Raw genomic sequence first — 27,897 nt, forward strand, 5'->3', positions numbered from 1 at the left:
ATATCCGGCGAAACTTAGCCGTTTGGTGTATCGCACACACAAACACAGACTTGCGTAGGCGGGGCGCGAACTATCGAGTAGACTCGGTTAGATTCGGTTCTTTTCGGTAATGAGCGAAGTTAGCAACATCTCAATGTAGAGAAATTAGTATTTATCCACCATAATTTGCCTTTAGTGCAGTATGAGTACTAATTAATTAATTTTTTTCTATTACATTCATTTACCATGGTGTGATTAAAATTTACAACTAAAACTATTTATATTTCCTAAGTGATACTAAAACTAACTAAATAAAGCAAATAATTAGTTAAGAATATATTTTTTATACAGATTTTTTTTAATTCGGCCTGATGCCTATCCGGCCGAATAGTAGGTAGTTATCCGGTATTCGGCCGGATAGTGTTAAGGCCGCCGGATAGGCCGGATACCGGATAGCGACCGGATATCCATTTCATCTCTAGAAATAATTTTACGTAGAATTCTTGACCACTTGAGTAAAATTTCTCAATTTCTTCGTTTGGAGCTTCTTTCGTTTCGTTGATAGAGCATGTCATAAGAATCCAAGCCTATATAAATGTGAGCAATTGTAAGTAGTGTTCATTTTTGTAGACCTCCATAAGGCTGTCTACAAGTCTAGGAAATATATACTACTATTTTTTGATGAAGTTACACAAGTATGTATCATACTTTGAACCATTCCAGACAATTTTTACAAGCTGCCGAAGAGCTTTCAGTTTGAACGCTGTCTAAAGTCTAAACCCTTTGAGATACAACAAATAATGTATGGAGTAATTGTGTATCTTATAATATAGGTATAGAGAAAAGTCTGCGATGGCTTATGTCATTATGTGTAATGTAATTTAAAAGCTGTTTACACAAATACGATATTAGCCCTTACAATTTTATAACTATGTATTATAAAATCATTCAGAAATACGTTTTTGTTTCACATTTAACTCATTAACTTTGACAACACATTTCACATTATTCACCTACATCATTTTTTTCTATTGACAAGACAGCGTCTGTCGGGTCCGCTAGTACAATTATGATGAAATTGGCCGCAACTCACAGATATAAGAGGAAAATATGAGCTCTTTGTGGAAAGATATCTCATAATCCCTTTCATCGTACTTATATATTTTCTCAATATTTATACCAAAAATTCGCTTGGAACAGTTTTGTATGGGACCGTTTGCAGGTGCTGTACCTATGTCTACTTGAATTCGTAACCTAAAATCGACCTCAAGGTCGATTTTCTAATTCACTCTTTTCTTGAGAAATGATTTAAAGAAAGTGAAATTTTAAAATAAATGTTGGTGGTAAGTAATTACCACCGCAACTTGAACTAATATTACATTGTATTACATTAGAAATTATTTCAAAATGTGTGAAACCGTTGCAGTCCGTTATATATTTAGTGTTTCAATTGAGTATTTATTAGAGGTGGTCTAAACTGTTAAAATTTTTCAATGAATTATACTGTTGTGTTATATTTTTCTAACTGTTGTTGTAAACTGTTATAATATATATTAGATGTTATAAATTTTAATCGAAATTATTTACGCTGATAGTTGTTGTTGTGGTTTGAAGTTATTTAGTGTTATAATATAACATATTTGAAGAGGAATAATTACTTTAACACTAAGTACTAGGTAGATGGTATTTTTTTTTGTTGTGCTTTTTAGAAAGCTTTTTGTTCTGTGTAGGTACACAGACCTACACAGAACAATCTGATCGACTAATGAGTTAAAGAAATTATTAACTAAACGTATATTTACACTATTCACAAAACTTTTATTTTTACACTAACACTTGTCTATTTACATAAAAAAAATAAAAATAACTCAAGACGTATTATATATTACACATATCCACTTAATTTACTATTCATACCATAGTTTTCACAAACATTTTACTTCAAAATGATAATAATACTTTTCAAAACACAACTAGCAGTTTGTCAATTTAAAAACTCGCAAATAATGATTCTCATTGGAAATATAATGAATGAAAGTGTTGTTTTATCCAAAATATTATTTATCTTCGTCTCATCGCAAGTAGAAATAGCTCTTATGTTTATAGCAAGAGTGTTTACAATACTTTTCAATCTAAAACAACAGTGTTATAATTTTATATTTGTTTGTCGCAAGTAAAAATAGCTTTTATTGTGATATGGCAAGTGTTCATATTACTTTAAATACTAAGCACTCACTAAAGCGAATTAGAAAAAGAGCCATCTGTTGAAAAACATTAAATTTACAAAATTTTTAATAAAACAAACGCACTACTTACCGCTCGTGTATATAGATGGCGCTGTAATTAAATTTCAAACGAATTTTAATAGTATGGAAATAATTTATATAATTATATTGTAACAGTCTAGTGACAAATTTTATAATGTGTTATACTATTGTAAAAATATATTGTAATATATAATGTGTTGTGTGTTATAACGCCCACCTCTAGTATTTATTAATGCAGTTTTGCTATATATAGTTATAATATTATATGTACCATTATCATAATGAGGTACTATCGGTACCTACAGATATAAAGACATATCACTCGCAGTCTAATAGCGGAACGGCAGAAATGTGCTTAAAGACAATGTAAGCACACTTGTCTCCTTAGTCGTGTGTCAATTGTCACTGTCCGAATCAAAGGTAAACTGAATAAATGTCTTACATAGCTGCTTATTGACCAAGAATACTTAAAACAATTGGAGTAAATGCGGAAATAGATAAAGCAGTCGAAGTTTATTATGGTGTTATTTGTGGCACGTTCCACGTTGTTATTTCGGCGTAGTTTTTATACGACGTGATAAGTCCATATGTATAGAACGTCATTACATTGTCACATTAACATTGATTGTTTTGTGGTCAAGAATTGGTCACAGAGAAGAAGATTAAACATTTTCAATATTACTACGGCTCCTAACCAGCACAGCTATACAGCTAGATGTTGGAATCACTAATTTCGGTTTAAATATTTCGCGACTATTCGCCACTCATCGCGTACCGCTGCTTTCCTTTTACATTCGTACAATGGTCCGTCCGATGCTTTCTTGGCTTGGTCAGTCTCTCCTCACGTGCGCGGATTTACTTTGACGCGTGGTTTATGTGTTCCAGGTTCCCGCCGGACATGTCTCGGTACACGATGCTGGTCCACCAGCAGGCTCCCGTCAACGGCCAGCGCTTCAGGCTCATGTCGGAGACGGTCGCCGCCCAGGACGGACTCAACTCCATGCACTACCGGTCCGTCAGCGTCTCGCAACACCCACTGTTCACTCTGATACGGGTCGTCACCTAGACACCGTCACAGAGCCTGTGTTCATCTGGATTGCATTTATTAATGTATTATATGATATTATTATTATTAGCCCGGGACGCTGAAAAAACCTACAGTATTTAATGAAAATCGTGTCTCATCTCTGTCACAGCTGGTTGTAAGACAACCTTCATCAATAGTGCTGTGGAGAGAGAAACTCATATTTATTATTCACTAATCTCCGATTTGAATCGAGGGATCTTTGTGTGTCAACTGTGACAGTGAAGGTTCCAACCTAACGGACTTATTTTGATGCGTGTATTTTGTGTTCAAACTGATCTAATGGTGGTGGTTCTTAACTGTATTGATCTTTTAATTGAATCTATAAATTTGTGTTGTTTTAGCACTTATTTATTGGCTTAGTGAGATTAATAAAAAAAATAAAAATATAATGATTTACAAGAAGGCTGCATGAATTCTCGTTATATGAATATTATATTGAATCTCTAAATAAAATGTTAAATGATCTGTAATAAATTAATTAATGAATTTTACACAATTTTGTACTTACCTAAGTATTTATGTGAATCTAGAAATCGACAACAAAATATTATAATATAACGGTGTTGATCACAATGAATGACGTTTTGTTATTAATTATAATAATTTATTTCAAACATACATCCATAGTTTAACAACCAATACAATGATATACTTAAAGAGAACAGAAAAAATAAATTAAAACTAATGACAGATACTATTTGCTGTTCCTGCTGTGATGGATATTTGTCATGTTATTATTAAGAACATCATGTTTTAAATTTTGAATTGTTAATTATACATATTATACTTTTGTAAGTAAGTATATAAAATTATAATAAAGAATCACTTAGTTTTTCAAAATAAATTCGAAAAATACGATCATTTGTCAGTAACCCTGTACTTTAAACAGCAACAGAACTATGTAACATTTCTTTAACATTGTTTCATTATAGTATATAATATATTATATCATAATAAGTAAGTCGTGACACATTGCAAGGTACTCGTCTAGTCGCTTGTCGATTAATATTTATTTATTTATTATTTTTCTTCAGTTTGCTGCGCTTTCTGATATTATTACTTCAAATTGCTCAGAAACATTTATATTAAACTAAATTAATTATATTATTAAAATAAGTTAATTTTATGATTGTTGTGGTTTTACGTTAAAAGAAAAATAAAGTGCTAAAATAATGTTGGAATATTTTAATTATTAACACGTGCTTCTTACAATACAAAGGTGTCATTTCACTGGAAAATTACTTGTCCCAATGAGTTGCGGAGAACATTAAAATTTTATCCTCATTTCCAAGAATATATTGGAGTTCTACAATATGAACGTGATATTTGTTCGCGCCGGGACGTGGTCTAGACCAGAGGGAGCGGCTCCATGTCCCCCCAGGTGTCCCCGCACCGCAGGGACACGGGCAGAGGCACCTCCATGCCGAACTGTCGGCCGCACTGCTCCATCGTGCTCTTGATTATACCTTTGAAATTATACCTTTTTGAAAAGCAAAATTTTATGAAAGATGCGGGAGTCGAAACCACGACCTCCGGCGTTCCGTGCCAGTGCTCTAACCAACTTAGACCAACTGTTCGAGTGACGTATCGTCATAAAATCCTGTATGTTTTGTTCAACTCTCAGGTTGTGGCTTCAAGTTAACTGTAACTCAGTTGGTTCGAGCACTGGCACGGAACGCCAGGGGTCGTGGGTTCGAGTCCCACAACGTTCATAAAATTTTGTTTTTCAAATTTTATTTGTGTATTAATCCTAGAAGTGAGGGTTTTGTTTGTTAGTGGGAACTTTTAAAAACATAACAAATTGTATACGCTATATATATATATATACACGCAAAATGGACCCATGCTAGTGGTTTAATTGCGGAAACAGGAGCCCTATACCTGTATACGCTATATTACATGTACAGTGGTCACTGTACATATGGTACGACTTATTTCATTAAAAGGATTTAAGAACCCGGCAAGTGACTCGTGTTACGAGGGTTCATAAAGTTAGTCAGATTTAACTATAAACTATTTTGTACGAAAATATTCTTGTATTCATGCATGTATATCTATAAGCATTAATCAGTATTATGTTAACTAGAGGTAGCTACATAAAATATTTTCGTAAGCATGCCGTTTCTGTATAGTAAATATTAAAAAAGAAAGATTTATAAGTCGTTTCACTTCTAAAAGCGTTTTTAGAATGTCTCTATTTGTATACGGTTTATATATTATGATGACAAATTCAGTTATTGCGTTAATGAAAAATCGAAATCGTCGAAGCACGTAACGAGGCTTGCACTCCTTCCCTAGGGAACTCATGCATTCTGGTCACTCGCCAAGGCTGTCCGAGGAAACTTCTGACAGCCTGCCATTCCACCACTGCACAGGGACGATGACTTGGTGGCCCATGACGCGACAGAGAGTTCATAAATTGAGCGGGCCCGATGGTATTCCCCCGATAGTGCTCCGCAATTGGCTCTAGTCACTACCTCATCAGTCGTAGTCTCAATTATGGAAGGCGGCTTTAGTGCACCCGATCCCTAAGAAAGCCATTTTCTCCAAAGATATGGATAATCAAGTCAAATCAGCTTTCGGGATACCTAGAGGAGCACCAGCTGATTAACAACTGCTATTACTGCTTCCATGTGCAGTACATAAATGAATAAAGAAATTTTATTACAAAAGTTAATTGCACTCGATTAACAATAAATTAACATAGCATTCCCTCTTTTTGTTGTATTCTGTAAAGTCCTATTTTTACTAACACAGGTATATTATGACCTTTTTAGCTGAAGAGGTCTAGCTTGTCTATTAATGGACTACTAATTTTACGGAGGGAGGGGCCAAATAAACTATACTGTGTTCAGCTGCTGAACAGGTCACCTGGCTGTCTCACCTGCAGCTGTCTGCAGATGGTCAGCCCGCACCTCCCACACCAGCTCGTCGTGGATCTGCAGCACGAGCTCGCACGGGACGTGAGCGGCTCGCAGGCGGCTGTCGGACGACACCATGGCCAACTTGCAGATGTCTGCTGCGAGACCTTCCACCACACACGACCCACAATTAAACGTTTGACAAGAAAACCTTCAAAAAGTGCTTTGATTACATCCATTACAAGAACAGCAACGATCCTGTGATTCTTCTGATGTGGTTGGAGAGTAGACAATTTACCTTCAAGTGATTCGTACGCTCGTTCGACCTCAAATCTGAATATTCCATTCTCTGCTTGGTGCATATACCCTCGTTCACCTTGCATTAGAATAGTAAGAACGTCACAACAAATAATCATATTCAGAAACGCAAAGTGTACTGTAACCTACTTTCATAATGAATTTTTTATTTAAATAAGGGACGAGACGAGCAGGACGTTCAGCTGATGGTCATTGATAAGCCCTGCCCATTAAATGCAGTACCGCTCAGACTTATTGAAAAACCCAATAATTCTGAGCGGCACTACAACTGCTCTCGTCACCTTGAGACATAAGATGTTACGTCTCATTTGCCTAGTAATTTTACTAGCTACGGCGCCCTTCACACCGAAACACAGTAATGTTTACACATTACAGCATCACGGCAGAAATAGGCGCCGTTGTGGTACACATAATATAGCCGGCATCCACACATTATTTTTTCATTTTAATATTATAATTTATTTATGTTACCTTGCACCATGAAGTTGACAGCCTGCCGCTGCGCGTGGCTCCTGGCGGCGCTATCTCCGCTACAGATGTCGGGGATGTGTCGCGTGCGCCCGCTGCTCGTGTGTAGCCGCCCTTGGTGCTGGAGGCACCGCGCCACCACGTCCCTTCCGAAACTTTTGAGGGACGGGAACGTTCCTACGATATACAAAACGTGTGCTAGTCATATTTTGTGATTGTGGCGTTTGCGTCCACATAGGTTACTCAATTATTGTGTTGGAGTAGTGGGTGATCAGTAACATTCCAACATTCAACAGTAATTAAAAATTACAGTTACTTTTAGATTGTGATCGCGTCCATGAAGGTTAAATATAAAAAAAAATATCAAATGAATATGGATTGCATTATAATCCCTAGCTTCTAAAACCGGAGTAATGGTATAGAGCTCCGTCTCTGCATGTTTATAGTGAATGTTGATATTAATATGTCAACTAAGTTAAAGTCGACAATCTAATTTGAATCTTCTAACTTATTTTAATAAAGTTCATTTTCCATGTATGCATATTCTTGAACACTGTGTGTAGCGATATATTTGGTGCTTTGATTGGAGCTATGTTTATAACGTGGTCTCCATTGGCTGGAATATAGTCCTTTAAACGTTGAGGCCCGTTCAACAGAAGCACGCACTTCCATAGGAAAATTTACTGCCAATCGTACGGATTGTTTTAGGGACTCCAAATTATCATCGGGTTAAGAGCAAGTCGTACTCTCTAAAACTGACCATAAATCATAATCCAGCGGATTAAGATCGTGACTACACGACAGCCAGTCTTCAACTCTTAATGAAGTCCGAAACGTTCGTTTCCAACCAAGACTGCGTAGACCGAGCTTTATGACATCGCGCCGAGTCTTGCTGGAAGGACCATTCTTGGTTATTTTACATGGTGTTGTTAAGGGGCTTCACTACCTTCACAAGAATGGTATCTTGATACACTTGTGCCGAAGTTTTGATACCTTTTTCACAAAAGTATGGCTCAGTTACTCCTTCATAGCTACTACTCCACCAAACCATCACTGAAGTCGCATAGTGTCCAGCTGCACTCTGTCGACTAATTGGGAAGCTTTCTTTATAGTTTGGAGCATAAATACGGTCATTTAGTTTGTTAAAATGTTGCTCAATTGTAAAAAAATTTTCATCCGTAAACAAAATTTTTCTGTGACATCCCTTTACGTACCGCTTCAGTAGTTGTTTCGATGTTACCACCCGAAATGACCAGTACATCTCTTATAAGTGCACGTCCTAAGTAATCTTTTAAATACGCGACATGGTTCTTAGGTGCTATCTTCATCTCCCGAGATAAAATCTTTTCTTTCGGACAGGATTTCTTCGAATTCTTTCCCTTACTGCTTTGTACGAACACCTTTTTCGTACGAACACTACGTGGACGGCCAGATCTTTTTCTGTCACAAACAGGGGAGGTCTCATTGGGCCTATATTTATTTAGGTTTTAAAAATTGTATGCGACACGTTGTATAACTATGTCAAAAAACGCGAGTGGCGTGAGCGACGCCACGATCAAGTAAAAAGTCACAAAAACGGGCTTTTGGCGATTTGAAAAAAATGCGCGAAATAAAAAATATACTGTGCAGCTTGCTTTTGGTTATCAGCTAAAACCAAAACACTGGGGTTTGAAGTTGATCGACAATACATTAGAACCAGTTCAAGCTTTACTCCCACCTGCGCCGGAAAAACTGCTAAATACCATTTTTTGCAACTGGAACTTTAGGCATGTTGTGCTAAATGTGGTTGCGAAAAAGTTGGACTGTTTTTTTTTGGAGTTTACTCCTTTAGAATCGATTTTCATATAAGGCGCCCGGAATGAGAAAAATATGGACAGTAAAATCTGCTCATCAAAATTTGATAGTAACGTTTTTCTCATTTTAATATAAACAGACTTTGTCACCTTACAAATAAGGTAACAATTAGCATTGTATTTTCCTGTCGGCCACATGAAGTGTTGTGGCTAATGAAAGTTAGTTTCCTAATTTCCTAGTTTCCTATTAGATGGCGTTGAACCACAGACACCCCATCTTAGTTCAAATTAAAAAACAAATAATACTAGATTAAACGTCATCTAGTGTCACTTTCATAAACTAAAAACTATTTCGTACTTCCAAATCGAACGCTGAATCTTTCGAGTAATACGACAATATAACTTTTTATTATATTGATATTGGTTGATATTATAAAAGACACTAAACTTTAACTTAAATTACATAGAAATTGGAGGAAAACCCAGCGGCTAGATGACTTCCGGGCCAGTTTTACGGGAACTGCAGTTGCTGATGCATTTGCCAGGTTCTTTGCAAGTGTGTATTCTACCGGTATTCCCCAACTAAATACAGCACAAGCCAATAATAATGACACTTCTTACAATAGCAACTATGTAAATATACTTCAATTCACTTCTCAGGATATTCTATATGGTATTAATAAATTAAAATCTTCCAGTTCAGTAGGACCAGACAGATTACCATCTTTTCTCTTCAAGGCTTTAAAGACATGCATTGCCTTTATTTCATATATTTAATTTATCTTTGCAAACATGTTGCTATCCCCTCCAATGGTAAACAACGAGTGTAACGCCTATACCGAAGAGTTCTGATAAATCCGATGTTCAAAGTTATCGACCCATAGCAATTCTATCTTCACCAGCTGAAATATTTGAAAATGGTCCCCACAGACTAATTTATTTACAGGTAGTTACACTTCTTAATAATGCTCAGCATGGTTTTAGATGCAGAAGGTCAGTAAATTCAAATTTGTTAACATTAACAGAATTTATATCAACACAATTAGATATACGATTACAAGTAGATGTGATTTACTTTGATTTTCGTAAGGCCTTCGACAGGGTTAATAATGGCATCCTGTTTGCTATACTTTGTGCTATAGGCTTCTGTCCAAAGCTTTGTGATCTCTTGTCTGACTATATCCGTGATCGGCAGCAGTTTATTAGACATGGAATTTATGAATCGAACCAGCTCTGGAGTGAATCAAGGCTTGAGCCTTGGATTGATCCTAGGACCTTTATTGGAGTTTACTCCTTAAGAATCAATCGATTTTCATATAAAGCGCTCGGTATGAGAAAAGTATGGATAGTAAAATCTGCTCATCAAAATGTCATAGTAACGTTTTTGGTGCGCATCATTTCATTTTCTTGTGTTTTGAAGCTTTATTATATTATTGAAATTGATTTATTATTATACTTTCATAAAGTTAAGTGAAAATTCTATAAATTATGGAAGAAAGTGGTGTAAATGCTAGTGCCGGAAAATCAGATAAGCACGTGGGTACTAAGTATGTTACAATTCATACATTAATATGACATGTATTGTATATATAAACATGTGTGCTATGTATTTATTTAATATTGAATTATCTATATAGTTGATACAAATTTATATGAGGTATGCACATAATTAAATGTTTAATTTAATATGGAGAGTTTATATAGCTTATTTAACGCCAAATAGACAATTTTTAACCTAACCTATTATTTTATTTTTTAATATCTATAATATTTTTTAAATTAATATTCTTTTATTAGCTTCTGCTGTATGTATGTTTGTAACCGACTCCATTGGACTTGATTTTGTTTAGTACCTGTTGAAATTCATGTCAGGTAAACCTCCACACAGTTCACAGACTCTGTGAGTCTGTCAATAAAGTTTACGTCCTAGATGCCTAGATGGCGCTAGCTATAGATTAAAACGGACTATGATTGTGCTTTGTGTATTGGGTGTAAGGCTTAGTATTACTATGTTGTGTGTTCGCTAAATTTTTGCCACGGCGGTGGATAATAAATAAATAGAAGTGTTTGTGTGTGTTTCATTGTGAACGTAGATAGTGTATTCTACAAAAATTTGGTGCCGAAACCCGGGAAATTCAAAAGGACAACAGATATAAGAAGATAAAGTTTCTATGTGGTAGCGGTGAGTTGAGTGCTAATAAATCAAAGTGAATTTGGACCCTAAAACTGTGAGTAAATTAACTTATAAAATTACTGATATTATTTGAACTTGTAAAATTTTAAAGTAAATTCAAGGACTTAGAATAATTCACTAATAAGTGCACAGACGGGGAATCCATGCCCAAAAAATTTTGAAGTGTTAAGTTTTAAAAAGACTTAGAAAGATTTCGATGAATGCTTCATTGACTTAGCAGATTTTCAACAAATATATTCCATCGACTTAGAATAATTACCTATCTCATTGAATTAAATTTCTCACAACTGACAATATGAGTGTGGAAAAATCAATTGCCATTCAACAGGAAAGACTTACGAAATTAAATCGAGCTGAGGCTAATTACAGAAAAAGTCCTAAGGAAAGGGTCACAAGAGGTTATTTAGAAACAAGGTTGGAAATAGTTGAAAGCTTGTGGAAGGAGTTTACGGAGACTCATTGGCATATTATTGGAACAGCAAATGAAAGCCAAAGCTCTAGTCTTGACTACTTTACGAAAGGCACGTACGATACGTTTGAAGAAAACTATACTTATTACAAAGGCTGTTTGAAAGAAGCTATTCATGCCATGATTCGTCGTGACGAATCACAAGCATTGCCACCACAGTCGGTGGTTAAAGAGTCTAAGTCCAGTGATGTCAAACTTCCTAAAATAGAGTTACCTAAATTCAGTGGAAAATACGAAGAATGGCAACAATTTTACGATCTTTTTTGCTCACTTATTCACAACAATCGGAATTTGTCAGCCGTTGAAAAATTGCATTATTTAAAGAGCACTTTATCGGGTGATGCGGAAGCGCTCATTCGAAATTTACCAACAACTGAACTTAACTACAGCGCGGCATGGAAAAAACTGACAAACAGATATAATAACAAAAGGTACAATTGTAATGCTATTCTCAAGAGTTTATTCACTCAAAAGCATATCACCAGCGAATCTGCCTACTCCATAAGATGTTTGCTAGATGGAACAACATCGTGTATCACGTCTCTCAACAACTTGGGAATTGAAACCAAAGAGTGGGACGCAATTCTCGTTTTCCTAGTCGTGTCCAAACTAGATCACGAGTCACTCCGCCAGTGGGAGATAACTGTCAGTGGTGTTTCATCTGACACATTGCCTAAATGGGATGAATTAGAAGTATTCCTAGAGTCACGGTTTAGGACACTGGAAATGATTGATAGTAGCAAACAAATGTCTAAAACTCCTCACAACAATGCAAAACGTATAGAGAAAATTAAATCATTCGCAGTTCATGATGACGCTAAGAAATATCAATGTATCATGTGTTCAGGAGATCATTTCCTCTATCAGTGCAAGGGATTTGGACAACTAGCGCCGCAAGAGAGACAAGAATACGTACAGAAAAAATCTCTTTGTTTTAACTGTCTAGCACCCACCCATTCAGTTAAGAAATGTCGTTACACAACAAGCTGTCGTAGATGTGGTAAACGACATCACTCTTTGCTTCATCAGGAAAGAGAAATACAACAAGGGTTCACAAACACAACAGAGAACAACCACACATTCACACAATCAAAGCAACCTAATCAAGGAAACAGTCAACCTTCATCACCCAATCAAAGGGTGAATGTCGTTGCCAATTTTGCAAGGGAAGAAACAGTCGTCGGATTGGCCGACGTTCTTTTGGCGACGGCAATTGTGAGAGCATCTTCTGACAGCGGTCAATTCTGTGTTCTACGCGCCTTGATCGACCAAGGCTCACAGGCCTCTTTTGTCACAGAGCAAACAGTACAAACATTAGGGCTTAAGCGAGTGTCAGTTAGTGGCTGCGTGTCAGGTATAGGGGACGGTCGCTTGCGTATAAAGCACATGGTTTCTTTCCAAATAGAGTCGCGTAGGGATCCAAGTAAGTCTATTCAAATTTCTGCATATGTATTAAAATCCCTTATTTCTCGATTACCCACCAACAAAATCTCGTCACCTGATTGGCTAGATATTGAGAACCTATCACTAGCTGACCCAGGATTCAAATCACCTGGTAGAATTGATATTTTACTAGGAGCTGAAGTGTATGGCGAAGTCCTCTTGAATGACATTATCAAACACCCAAAGGGACACTTATTAGCTCAAAACACCATCTTTGGGTGGATCATTTCAGGGAAGGTATCCCAAGTACCTTCAACTGGTGTCAGAAAAATGGTAAGCCTACACGTTCAAGTAAGAGAAGATATTTTATTAAAACAATTCTGGGAGTTAGAAAATGAACCAAACTTGATTCAAAAGAAACTTACTAAAACAGAAGAAAAATGCGAAGAATTTTACGACTCAACTACTTTCAGGAATGAAGAAGGAAGATTTGTGGTCAGATTACCTTTTAAGAGCGATGATCCACAATGTCAATACGGAGGATTAAAGGAGATAGCAGAGAAAAGATTTTATTATTTGGAAAAGAAACTTCAAAGGAATCCAAATTTTAAGGAAGAATATTGCAAGGTAATGCAAGAGTATCTGGATTTAAATCATATGATCGAAATAAAGGACGAAATGGTCGAGCCAAAGGCAGTATATTTTCCACATCACGCCGTTGTAAGGGAAGATAAGGAAACTACCAAAGTACGAGTTGTCTTCGATGCCTCTTGCAAAGGTAAGAACGGCGTATCTCTTAACGACAATCTTCATGTCGGGCCCAAACTACAACAAGATCTGAGACACATTCTGATGAGGTGGCGTATATTTCCTATATGTATCGTTGCAGATTTAATCAAAATGTACAGGCAAGTGCGCCTTAATGATGAGGACACGCGTTTCCAAAGGATCTTATGGAGATTCAACCCCGATGAACCTCTGGGTCAGTACGAGTTGCTCACACTCACCTTTGGAACGGCGTGCGCACCTCATTTGGCCGTAAAGTCTCTGCAACGGTTGGCAGAGGACGAGCGTCTCAATTATCCAACCCCATCGGAAATAACGATGAAGGATTTTTATATCGACGATCTCATGACGGGCTGTCAAACTGAAGAGGAGGCAATTGAAATTTATAAGGGAATGAATAAGCTTATGCAGGCAGGAGGTTTTCAATTACAGAAGTGGAGCAGCAACAGTAAAGCCTTATTGCAGTACATTGACCAAGACAATCAGAGTTCAGCTCCATCTATTCCCATTAAGGCAGACAAAATGGTTAAAGTTTTGGGCATTTGTTGGAACAGAGATTCTGACGAGTTTCAGTACACGGTAGATTTGCCGGAAGTTGACAAATTACCAACAAAGCGTCAAGTGTTGTCCGACATTGCTCGGCTATACGATCCAATGGGCTGGATCGCGCCCGTTGTCGTGACTGCTAAGGTATTCATTCAAAAACTGTGGAAGTCAGGTTTGGCTTGGGACGATGAGCTTCCTGTAGATTTGCTAAATGAATGGCTAAAATACAGATCACAACTCACTGAGCTGAAAACCATCTTAATTCCAAGGTGGCTACATTTTACTCAAGATTGTGAAGTCGAATTGCACGCGTTTGCAGACGCTTCCCAAACAGCTTACGCTGGGGTTGTGTTCTTTCGTTCAGTAAACGAAAAGGGTGATGTTCACGTACATCTCCTAGCCTCGAAAACAAAAGTGACGCCGATTGAGAAGGAGTTATCAATTCCTAGAATAGAATTGTGCGGTGCAGTCCTGGCTACAAAATTGCTGCATGAAGTTGCACAAGTTATGGCTGTGCCTAAAGAAAAGCTTCACGCATGGTCTGATTCAACCATTGTCCTAGCATGGTTGCGAGGATTGCCGTCTAGGTGGACAACTTTTGTAAGCAATAGAGTATCAGAAATTCTTAACATTCTAGACAGTAATCAGTTCAATCATGTTGGAACAAAACTTAACCCCGCAGACTGTGCTTCCAGAGGATTGCAACCTTCCGACTTAAAGAGAGAGATGCTTTGGTGGAAGGGACCTGCATTTCTTCATCAACCATTGATCAATTATCCAATAACAGAATACAGCACACAAGAAGAAGTCAGAGCGTGCAAAACTGGGGAAATCAAGACCTTAGTTGCGTTGAAGAAAGTGGACGCAAATCAACGTTTCAAGCAAGAAGAAAACAATTTATTTTGGAGTAAATATTCGTCTCTGAACAAAATGTTAAGAATTGTGTCATATGTTAATAGATTTTTAAATTTAAAATTAAAAGCGCACGAAAGAAAGAAACATCCGGAGTTCATTACTGCAAGGGAAATTAATGATTCTTTACTAGGTTGCATTAAACAAGTTCAGGCATTAAAATTTAAAGAGGAAATCAGGCAACTAAAGTCTGGAGGTCATGTACAGAAAAAAAATGAACTGCACATTCTCAACCCGTTTTTAGATGGAATGGGACTTTTGAGAGTAGGTGGTCGAATAACTTTATCTAAGTTGAGTTACGACGAGAAACATCCCATAGTGATGCCTGACGTAAGTCATCTTACCCAGGTCATCGTACAGGACGCTCATATCTCAACAATGCATGGCGGACCTCAAGCAATGCTCAATTACCTCAGAAGTAGGTTTTGGATAATACATGCCAGGCAGTTAGTTAAAAAATGTTTTCGCCGTTGTGTCACATGTATAAGATACTCCCAACGCAAAACCACTCCTCTGATGGGTCAATTACCAGAAGTGCGGTTGCAGCCAAGTAAGGTTTTTAAGTCATCAGGTGTAGACTATGCGGGTCCCATAAATTTCCGAATCTCTCCTGGTAGGGGAGGCAAATCCTATAAAGGTTATATTTGCCTTTTCGTGTGTATGGTGACTCGTGCCATTCATATAGAAGCAGTGTCTGACTTAACTTCAAAAGGCTTCATCGCTGCATTTCGTAGATTCGTTGGTCGACGAGGACGTTGCACTGATCTACATTGCGATAACGGCACAAACTTTGTCGGTGCTGATAAAGAGCTGCGAGAAATATTCCATACAACCAAATCAAAAGTCCCTCAAGAAATTGCGGATGTTTTAGCAATGGAGGGTACAACGTTTCATTACATACCTCCTTTAAGCCCAAATTTTGGTGGAATTTGGGAGGCTGGGGTTCGCTCGGCAAAGACACATTTTAAGAAGGTGATAGGTAATCATACTCTAACCTATGAGGAGATGACCACAGTGTTGGTACAAATAGAGTCTTGTCTGAATTCACGACCATTGAGTCAGTTAAGTGACAATCCGGTAGACCCTCTCCCCTTGACACCCGGCCATTTCCTGGTAGGAGAACCTCTTGTTAATGTTTGTGATAGTTATTACATTAATCATGCTGAAAATGTAAATTTAACAAGTAGATGGAAATTAGTTCAAAAGATTACTAATGATTTTTGGCGTAGATGGTCCAAAGATTATTTATTAAATTTAGATAAGAGGTATAAGTGGACCATAAAAAAATCCGAACCTGATGTTGATGATATAGTTATAATTAGGGAGGATAATTTGCCACCAACAAAATGGATTCTCGGTAGAATAGTTCAAAAACATCCAGGCAAGGATAATGTCACGCGTGTAGTTACTATTAAATGCAAGGATAAATTGTTGAAACGTCCTGTTAACAAGCTTTGTTTCCTACCTAAGTGATAAGCATTCTGATAAATTGGTTTAATTTTTGTTATTCATAGATTTCTTTTCGTTCTTGTTTCTACCTTGTGTTACGGTGGGCGGTTAATGTCCGTCTTTAAGAGTGTTTAGTTAGTTTAGACTTAATTAGTAAATTAATTAAATTATTTCTTTAGTTTTCAAAACAAATGCTTTCACAAGCTCAGTCCCTCACGGTGGGGGGTATGATTGTATAAGTTTATCATTGTTCCAATTACTTATGCATTATGTATTATCTATTACAGATTGTTATGTTTAGTTGTAAGCTGTTACTCGTATAAGTTAAATTCTAATGTACATTTGTAGTCAAGTTCCATATATTATAATTTAATTTGAAGGACTCGTCCTTGGTGGGCGGGATGTTGAAATTCATGTCAGGTAAACCTCCACACAGTTCACAGACTCTGTGAGTCTGTCAATAAAGTTTACGTCCTAGATGCCTAGATGGCGCTAGCTATAGATTAAAACGGACTATGATTGTGCTTTGTGTATTGGGTGTAAGGCTTAGTATTACTATGTTGTGTGTTCGCTAAATTTTTGCCACGGCGGTGGATAATAAATAAATAGAAGTGTTTGTGTGTGTTTCATTGTGAACGTAGATAGTGTATTCTACAGTACCTGTTCAAAGACAATCGTTCTTGAGCAGTAAACTCAAGTCGTGCGTCGGAGCTGACACACAAACTTTTTTCTGTTTGACTGGCATAATTTTATGATATAACTTACCTAAAATCAGTAATTGTGACTTTTAATCCCGGATAAAAAAAATCCAGTCATCAGATTTATTTTTAATGGTGCTCTCAACAATCCTACCAATTTCAGCTAGGTGCGTATTTATGTTACCTAGGATGTCTAACTTGACCGGACTAGTTCTTCCAGCATACAAAATATTATTGCCTTTGAGTGCCATATACAAATGCTTTACCACATAAAAAAACACTATTTTCGTGTTTCCCATTTTGTTCAATAATAAAACTAAAACCATAGCTTACATACTAATTACCGGCTGCTGTTTTTCCTAACTGATATGACTCAGGGACCTTCAATAATACATCATAAACCCTTGCTTTTTCAGATATCCCTGGGCGGTTAGCTCACCACTTCCCATGACATGAGCCCCCTCTTATCGTCATAGTAAGTGTAGTAAGGAGTGAGCGGTACTGTGGAAGCTGCTGCTGACGGCCAGCGCCTGGTCGTAGCCCACGTCCAGGATGTCCCCGAGCGTGCGCACGCCGGCGCCGTACAGGCTGGCGTACACGATGCGCTTGGTGCGCTCTCGCTCCTCCCGCGACACCGCCTGCTGTGCCTTCTGCAACCTGGACCAGCGAGTAGCGTCATTAAAGAAGAAACAAAAGAAAATATTTTAATAATTGAAATTTACAAACAAACAAATTAAAAATTTAAAAAATAAAATATTTTAATCATCTGGCGTGAACTAACCTACTAACTAACCACTGAAAATAATGTATATAGGAACCATCCCAGTGATTATGCTTACATAGATTTTGTCGTGACACCGCGCTTCAACCAATAGCATTGCGTTTCGATATTTTATATTTCGAGCTTATTACTGCTTAATATTTATTATTCAGCAAAAATTTAATAAGAATAACTATTTAAGATATAATAAATAATAACAAAGATTTAAAAAGATAATATTTGAACTAAATATAAGTTACATACAAACACCACACGTCACACATAATGGGGTAGGCGGCTCGCATTAAATACGTTAGTATATTGTAAGTATATAAACACACAGAGTGAATTCAACTTGTAAAAGTTAATATCGCCGCTGTGTGATGATAATATTGAATGTATTATAATATTTTTGTTTTCTTGTCCCCTTGTTCAGCCGGGCGGTTGATATGGCGCTGGTAGAGAGAACGTAGAAGCAATCAAAGCGGAGGCAGGCGTGGCGTGGGGCGTTTACACACCACTGAGCAGCCAGCACCCTGAACAGGTCGGGGCTGGTGAGCGCGCTGCGTTTACACACCACTGAGCAGCCAGCACCCTGAACAGGTCGGGGCTGGTGAGCGCGCTGCGTTTACACACCACTGAGCAGCCAGCACCCTGAACAGGTCGGGGCTGGTGAGCGCGCTGCGTTTACACACCACTGAGCAGCCAGCACCCTGAACAGGTCGGGGCTGGTGAGCGCGCGGGCCAGGCCGGTGTCGCGGGCCGCGTGCGCGAACACGCGACACTCCACGTGCTGGAAGTCCGCCGCCAGCAGCGACCAGCCGGCGCGGGCCACGTACACCGACCGGAAGTTCAGGACCGGCTGCTGGTGCTCTGTACACAACGTGTATCTATATCACCAATCAATATATTATTATCATATTCATTCATTGCTTGTGTTCAGCTTTATTGAATGTTACTACTGCCTAAATTGTTTTATAACGCGTCAACTCAGAACATACTGTCACTATTATAGACAGATAATTATTAACATCGTGTGTCTACTCCTATAATAAACAGGTATATAACTATTTACCTACAGACAGACAATCTACAAAAAAATCTAAAAACATGTAATTATTGCATTAGGAATATGTTACTTTCTGTTAATTTTTCACATTTCATGTTTAGATAGATTATTACATCTTCAGATCATTTAAACAAAGAAGTGTCTTTAGTTTTTCATCGCTTTACGTAGAGTTCTTTTTAAAGTAAAACTTTTACTACATCCCCTCAATTTTTTTCCTCAGTCTATCGCATGTCGCATTACAGCCCGTCGCGGAGTAGGCGTAAAGTTGAATCATGAATTTCAAGTACCGTTTTCAAGTCAGCTTAGCCGAGTAGTATAAGGAGCCAGATTTAAGCTGGTTCCCGAGGGGGAGCGTGGGTTCAAAACCCATACCTGACAATGGTATTATTTTTTCATTATATTTTTCTTTCAATTATTATGGTGACAACTGAAATCGACACGACTATAGAGCAACACGAGGTTCACAAAAATTTTTGATGTAAAATTTAAATACACTTTTAACGATAGAATGAAAGTTTTATAGGATTTCTTAGAGGATTGTTATAGTAAATTGTGGCTAACTAGAACACTACACTAGATACACTGTAACAAGATATCATACCCTCGGCCTTATTATCACCATCATCAGGGAATACAACAACATTGAACAGCGTCTTGGGTATCGCCTGTAGGTTGGGGTTGCTGCACGCTATACGACCGGTAGCCGCAGCCACTTGGGTCCTGGTATCAAATCATCAACTCAATGCGCCATCATTACGGCGAAGCGAAACAATAATACTGGCAGCATTTCTGGGTTGGATAGCTAGGCTGATCCGTTGACCGAAATAGGTGCCAGCGCTCGGGTTTCCTTATTGAGGCGCGAAGATAGTACTTAGTACATTCTCCGCGCCTCTGAGCGCCACGGGTCATCGTCACCAAACGACACAAAGATGAATGACTCATTGAGACCGAAATATTTGCGACGTTTGCTGTCTTCGGCAGTCAAAGCAGCAGCCCCAGCACCAACTGACGTAACTTGGACATGAGAAGGAGCCAGAGTGCCGACGCAAGTCGCGTCCCACATCAGCGCCCTTCCCCGTGCCCAAGCCACCAGCGTCATGCCATCAGGACGCTTGCCATCCCGGCCGTACCATTTGGTTCTAAAACAGCTTGTATATTAAGGGCGGCAAATGCCTTACGGATGACTTCATTCATGCTGGCGTGACGACTGATACGGCCTGCCGATTTAAGATAGACAGGTTAAGACAGGATAGCCGCTGACGCTCAAGAGCTGACCTGAACGCCACATTTACATTGATGTAATTCATTCAGTTTTATCTATACATATAAATAAAATTGGAGTGTCTGTTCGTAATATTGAAATAACCGTTTTATACTACATGTATATGAATATATATATGGTACATATACACCAAAATAACATTTTTTAACATAACATAACACCAATTTTTGTCTGTCTGTCTGTTTGTTCCGGCTAATCTCTGAAATGGCTGGACCGATTTTGACGGGACTGACAATTTGGCAGGTAGCTTATGTAATAAGGAGTAACTTCGGCTACGTTTTTAGAAAAATAAAGTAATGTGGCATGTCCAATAAACGGTCTAACTATAAAAATAATTTATATGGCAAAACTACGTTTGCCGGGTCAGCTAGTATTTAATAATAATATTATTTTAACCAATATCATAATCATAAAATTAATTATGCTGATACATGAAATTATATAAGTATCCACGAAAGGTTGTTCCCGTATGATATGATATGAACGATGACTGGCCACACGTCACGCTCGTGAACGAGTGTTGCTTGGGATGACTGATCGATCCTTTCCTCACGAATTTATTTAGTAAAAAAAAGTTTAAATGTATACAATTCCAAAATTCTTAGTTTAATTCTTCCGAGTTCCATTAAAACTAAAAAACTTTGTTGAATTAATACTACAAGAAATAAGAAAGACACTGCGATCACATATCACTAAGTAATTTATTAATTTCAATGTAAAATAACAGGAAGAATAATATACTAGCTGACCTGGCAAACTTTTTTTGCCATATAAATTATATTAAATTATAAAACCTTCCTTGAGCTCCAACGAATCTATTACAAAAGATTTCATTGAGATCGGTCGAATAGTTTAGGAGTTATTAGGGAACATACAAACATACATTCTCTTTTATATATAGATAAGTTACAAAATTTTAAAGATGCCAAGCACACAAGCATCTTTACAAATAACCAATACACACTACAATATAAAGTTGCCGTAATAATAACTAGAATAAGATTAATTAATTAGATTGTATAAGAATACGCAGTTATTTTCATTCACGACTCGTGGTCACACCATTTTGTCACACCAGTGTCACTACGAGAATTTTTTTTCCTCGTGGTCACACCAAGGGTTTTACTACACCCTGTTGGTAATTGATATAAGTGATGTGTCAATTTCTATTCTCATGATATCGACATTCTCGATTGTTTAGATAACGAGTGATTAAGGATGGAAATTGATTTTCCCCGTCTTCACACAACGGGTTTAACTACACTATTTTATTAAGATATAAAATTAGTTAAAACGTTAGTGGTGTAATAAGTACACGTATAGGTATGGGATAGGTATACATTAAAATAGTAACTGTACTCTTTCAGTGCAGTAAATATTTTAAAAAAATACACAAGGTTTTTTATGTAACCGAGGCTTTAGTGCTATGACAGTGGGTAGACAAGATAATATTAAAAAGAAAGAGTTCGATGTACCAAGTCGGCTTGACGACGTCATTCCGTACACAGCTCATGATGCCGGACACAAAGGTAGCGTGCGCTTTGTGCAATTGTCTGTATTCTAATATGAGTTTGGGAAGAGGGTGAACATCAATTAGGCTTCGCAGCTGAAATCACAATATTTACCACTACAATTGATTTAAAATTAACTTTATAAGTTCTATTTAAAAAATACTAATACATAACCATTATTTCAACCAGCCGTCCCTGTCCCCGCTACACATTGGGAATAACCTCCTGGCCCATAAGGCAAAGGAGAAAGTCGATTTGCTGTGCACTCTGTTTGCCTCCAACTCTTGACGATAAAGAAAAAGCACCCCCGACTGTCCCACGGTGTCAGAGCCTCTATGCCTGAAGTACAGTTCAGGCAGAAAACTATTCGGCGTTCTCAAAACGTGGGCCCCTGAGTTGACGCCGGTGCTAATGTGTTTATTTCGGCACTCCTATTGAAAAGCTGTAGTCGCAGACCCCCATTTGACGATCTCTGCGATAATACTTCGATTAGACCCTATCGGAATGCTGGCTCTCTAAATCTCAAGCGATTGCCAAATCCGCGGTAATCTGGAAGGCAAAGCCAAATTGGCTTCAAAAAAGCTGGAGGTCATAGATAGACAATTTGCTATTTTTTAAAGTGATTCTCTACATCTAAACAATTTGTTATTTTTTAAGGGACTCGAACGCGCGACCTCTCGGGTTCCGTCCGAACGCTCATAAAAAGAGCACGGCATTTCTTCAAACCGGCCCACATTCAAGCGCAGATCTGGCCACATATTATAGAGTATTGCTGGCATCTCTGGTACTGGTGGTACGTGGAATACAACGTCGGCTGATGGAGTGGAACAGAGAAAGATACATTACAAGCTAACCTAGGCCGATAGCGCCTCTCTGTCGCTTGGTCCCCGCTCTCGCTTGCTCGCTCAGGCGGAACGTGCAGGCGTTCGTCGATTTATAGGACGTTATCACTTCAAAATGGTTAGCAAAATAAATAAATATGTTAAGTACCTGCTAATTCTACTACGCAGGTACTAGCTACTTAAGTATTGAGTACAAATAATAGACGTACCATGGTCTCAGAAGTGGACTTGGCTCCCTTACTAACAGTCTCTCGAATTTTGATGTTCGATTTCGTGTCCAATTTAAGTTCGTCGTACAGTATATTACGAACTTGCAAAGAAGATTTTATCTGAAACGTTCTGCCGGCCGCCTTGTGGCACCTCATCTCTATCTCTCGCATGCGCTTCATCAGGATACCCTCCATTGACTTCAGTTTATTACAATCGACAGATATCCCACGATGCTCCATAGCTGCTTTGACCGAAATATAGTTTTAAATAGTATAGTTTGAGGTCTTATAATATAGTAGAATATTCTGTTGATTGTTTAAAGGTTAAAAATTATCATTGGTATTAAATATCCAGAAATAAATATAATATAATCATTAATCGCAAACTGTAGTTTAGAATAGAACAGAACTTTTAAATGTGGAATCTGTATGAATGAATTTTATACATAATATTAAATGAAATATTAATCAGTTAAATATAAGTATATACCTACCTGTTAATTATTAAATGTTAATTACAGTCGACTCTCGATAATACAAACATGCGATAATCGCACCTCTATATAGCGTATCTATATATAATACAAAGTTATCACGAGTTATTCAAAATATTTCTATATTTCGAGTTAAATCAATACATTATGCACTTGGTATTTCGAACGAAAAATCATTGCTACGTAACAAAACGACGCGTTAATTAGAACTCATCGGCTTCAATCAAACACTTGACAATTCAAAGTTGCAGATACAAAATGACAAGTATTACAATCTTTGACATTTACATACAAGTTCAAATGCATATCATCTTACAGGAGCCTTTATGTTTTTGCTATGAGTAGAATGACACACAATTCCGCACGAATTTATTTGTTTAGTAATGTTTCAATTACTGATATTCTTTCGTCGGTTTTATACAGATTAAAAGTTTTTGTTAGTTATGAGGCCTAAAAAGTATAAATGCTTGACGATTGCTGAAAAGAAGAAGTTAATCGTAAAATTAGAGGGAGGTAAGAAGAAAAGTGAAGGTGCAAAAGAAGTTAAAATTTCTCTCAGTATTATAATTGTATGTACATGAAAGTTCTAAACTTTTGTCATTGTTAAGGAATTTATAAATATTGATCAACACTTAATAATTCGAAGTTTAATTTATTTTCTCTCAAATCTTGCAAACCATTTGATATTTCAAACACTCAATAATTCGTAATATTTTAAGAGTCCCTAGAGTTTAGAATTAACGAGAGTCAGCTGAATTAAGTATTAAGTTTTACTTCAATCGCGCGATAACACGAACAAGCTTTACATGAAAATCGTGAATAAACACTTCTCATTCAGTTCATCAATAATTAAGGATGGCTAAACGACATGCTCCAACCGAGACCAAGGATCGCTTGCTGTTGAAGGCCTGAGTGTTTGTTACCTGCGAGCAGCGGCAGCACTCGCATCTCGAGGTCGGTAAAGAGCGTCTCCAGCTGGTGCTGGTGCAGCAGCCCGCGCGCCAGGCTTGCGCACCGCTCCAGCTGTGTCTGGTACCAGGCGCACCGCTGCAAGGCGCACTCCGTCGCCACACAGTATTCGGCCACGTGCCCCACAGCGCGTTGTACCTCGCCGAAGTCGTCTGCACCCCGGTCAGGGTCTACAAGACTCATGGCAATCTGTTATATCATATGTTTTTAGTATTCAACATATTCGAATACACATACAAAGAGTGTAATTGAATTGGGTGCGGTCATTTAATATCTGTGCTTTAAAAATCTCACCACGGAACAAGTTAATCAAGACATGCAGGATACTTTAGGTACAAATGTTCGACCATAATCTACATTGCACGTTGGTGCATCGAATCTAAGCATGGAGGAATATCCACCAAATATGACCCTCTAGCGGGTCTTCCACCAATGGCACTACCATTACGACCGAACACATTTGTTCATTCTTAATTAGCTCAACACCTGCTTCCGTAGTTGAAGGTCCTTTATTGAAGCCGAACTGTTTCGTATAAAACAACTACATAAGAGAGTCAAAGTATGTAAGCATTCGGTTTAAAAATTTTCGTCCAAATTTTAGTTATTTACTTTAATTTTATTTGTATGGAGGCCATTTTAGAGTTGGCCATTTTGATATTTTATTACTTATTGTAACAGCGGCAATACTAAAACTCACTCTCAAAGCTCATCTATATAATTATTGTTTATGAGATACAGACCACTAATAGACAGACATACGGATGGTTGGACAGCGCAGTCCAGTAATAAGAGCCCGTTCCGGTTGGTCGCCTCTCGATTACGTAACCCTAGCAATAGTATTCCCTCAGATCCTCCCGATAACAATATGTAGTTCTGAACTACCAATACTTTCTAAATCAATAACTCCCACAGATTATAATTTTATTTTTACAAATGCGTTTTATAAAATAATGGTAGTGATATATATTCGGTGTTTTATAACTCTTAACATTTATATCTGCTATCAATCAAATAAACTTTCTTCCGGCTTCACTCTTGGCTACTCACCTTAACATCAAATATCTTCATATCCAGCGCACAAGGCTCAATATTCAATTGCGACATTAGGTAAATTAAGATAATCTTTGCATCATAACAGTATATTGTCCTCTCTTTTAACACAAAACTAACGAAGTCTCTGAAATACAAAATTAGATTTAAATATTGGAAACTAAGTTTTCAATTCAGTATGGCAATGCCCCACTTTTAAAGCGTTTCTTAGGCCGAGTCTACATACAGAGAAGAACGGCGAACGAAAGCCATCGAAAGATGAAGGGAGATCTTTACGATTCTTTTTACAGTTATTCGTTAAACCGTATCTACCACAGACTTACAATATACTGACACATTATATAGACATTATACTAACAACCCGATAAAACGTGACAAATTTTGAATTAAGTCAATGTGAGCGTTACCTAGTTCTAGTGACAGACTGTTTAAGACTTGTCAATCAATATCAGTTACAGTAAGAATAGATTCGCTTTCCTTTTTCTATCTTGCTGTATCTCCGTTAGAGATATTCTTCTCTCACACGCTTTGTTCATCTATACGCTAGTATATTGCACATCGTTAGCTTTCTTTCGCCGTCATTCTTTATATATGAACTTGGCATTAAGCATTAAACCGCTATAATGAAGAAAATACATACAAATAGCAATGATAGGACAGAGACACCTTCAGCAATTCGGAACTAAAACAGTACTTACGCGGTGTACTTCGTATGTCCTCTGCAGTAATAGAACACATCGCTCACGAGGAGCATCAGGGCGTCCGCCACACACGCCGCCTCTGTGTACTGGCCGCTGAGCTGGCAGAACCCATTGCTGGAACATACCACAATTAAAATACCTAAGACGCCGTCATAGAGAAATCTATATTAATAAAGTTGTATATGCATATAATAGTTAAGTAACATTCATTTATTCAAATTCAAATTATTCAAAATAGGATTGAAAGTCACTGCATCAAACCTTTCATACATGCCCCCTTGATCTTAGTATTAATGCTCTGGCTACTTTTGTATACCAGATCATTTCCAACAACACACCAAGTTCTTCTACTACCAGTTCAAATTCAAATATTTAATTCAAAATAGGATATGATATCACTTATTAAAAGTCAAAACTACCACCCATTCGAAAAAGTATGCCTCAGACCTGAGAAGATCGGGAAACGAAAGAGAAAGATTTCACCGAATTTATAGAGAATTAATTTAAAGAGAATCTTTAGCTAGCTCTACGTTTGCCGTTATTTGGACAACGATTTAGACGAAGGGCTAATAATATTTCACCGGGACACCACGGTGGTGCGAATGGAGCTGCCAATCTAGACATCAGAGTCGCCACAACATCACAGTGGACCTCGAAGAGATACTACTGCTGTATGTAGGTAGGTACGTAGGAAAAAAGCTCCTTCTTTACTCAATGGTTTGCTCCTGTTCTCCAAACAAATATACAAATTCCTCCCAACATTTCTTAGTTAAATCTCTATTGGAATAATCTGATAAGGAATTATCCAAAATTAACTTATTATTTAAATTTGTTACCTGATGCATGCAATGAGGTGAAAGCGTCACTGGCAGCCGAGTGAGTGAGACACCAGTTAGCGCTATAGCTATTAATGGTGGTGCGACCACTAATAACATTCTGTGAACGCGTCCGAGCTGGTCGCACCGCCAAATTGGTTCGCAAAGAAAAGGGCACCAGTTGAGTAACTCTCTATAGAGCTGTATACATTTTGTTGGTAGCGGCGGTAAGGCGACGACAATAGCTTCCCGGTGAAATATAGCCCGAAAAAGCAACTCGTACGCCCAAAAAGTATAACTATTACAATCTTTTGTATTCTATTATTAAAAAGATCTATTTTTACTTCAGCATCTACGCCAACCATGTTGTCATTCAGCTGATGTTGCACTTACCATGAGTTTAAACTGTAAGCTTGTCGAACCTCATATTATATCAAATTATGAAGAGACGAGTTGATAAGCCCCTCTTCAAGACACCTAGGTCATCTCGTGAAACGGGGCTACGAAAGCTCGTGGCAAGTTCACTTAGGTAGATACTAAGCGAAAATGAAAAATAATATATTGTCAACAATAAGTCAAAATAACATAAACCTGTAGGTTAAACAAATTACAACACTCTCCGCTGATTCCACCTGACGTTGAACTGCCGCAGCAATGTCTTCAGTGATGTGCACCACTTCATAAACAACATCTCTCACGGGTATCTGAGAATTTATCGGGGCAACAAACCTTGATTTTATTTTTTTCTCTTTTATGATTTTGTCATTACCAAGAAGATGTTGCAAAAAGTTTGCAGTTTGGTTATCTGAAGCTCCATTGGAGCCCAAACTGACATTATCTAATTGTATTTCTGTGTCAAGGTTTACATCTTCTGCATTAGTTTTAAGCTTCTTAGGTTTGCAATATTTCATAATACCATCTTTATTAGCGAGCGTTGACTGAACCACTTTCTTTGAGGTTTTTTCTTTAATTTTACCGCCAGTAA

General features: G+C 37.6%; 2 protein-coding genes across 4 annotated transcripts in view; one reads left to right on the forward strand and one right to left on the reverse strand.

The window, feature by feature from the left end:
• Positions 1 to 4,507, forward strand: part of LOC126969643 (beta-1,4-N-acetylgalactosaminyltransferase bre-4-like) — a 14,057-nt gene extending 9,550 nt beyond the window's left edge. For all 3 annotated transcript variants that reach the window (XM_050815209.1, XM_050815211.1, XM_050815210.1), the window contains exon 4: positions 3,132 to 4,507. In XM_050815209.1, coding sequence (XP_050671166.1) covers positions 3,132 to 3,312 — 181 coding nt within the window. In that variant the 3' untranslated portion in view covers positions 3,313 to 4,507. The remainder of the gene's footprint in view (positions 1 to 3,131) is intronic.
• LOC126969636 (DNA polymerase nu-like) lies at positions 4,494 to 27,623 on the reverse strand. The gene is made up of 10 exons (XM_050815196.1): positions 27,504 to 27,623; positions 26,095 to 26,211; positions 25,394 to 25,523; positions 24,301 to 24,535; positions 22,884 to 23,125; positions 21,797 to 21,927; positions 17,713 to 17,867; positions 6,984 to 7,157; positions 6,218 to 6,361; positions 4,494 to 4,799 (listed from the first exon to the last, which is right to left on the reverse strand). Exons 2-10 carry the CDS (start codon positions 26,148 to 26,150, stop codon positions 4,681 to 4,683), a joined length of 1,386 nt encoding a protein of 461 aa, XP_050671153.1. The 5' UTR covers positions 26,151 to 26,211; positions 27,504 to 27,623; the 3' UTR covers positions 4,494 to 4,680.
• Positions 27,624 to 27,897: the final 274 nt, after the last annotated feature.

This window comes from Leptidea sinapis, chromosome 18, assembly GCF_905404315.1.
Source record: "Leptidea sinapis chromosome 18, ilLepSina1.1, whole genome shotgun sequence".
In the NCBI taxonomy this organism is placed as follows: domain Eukaryota; kingdom Metazoa; phylum Arthropoda; class Insecta; order Lepidoptera; family Pieridae; genus Leptidea; species Leptidea sinapis.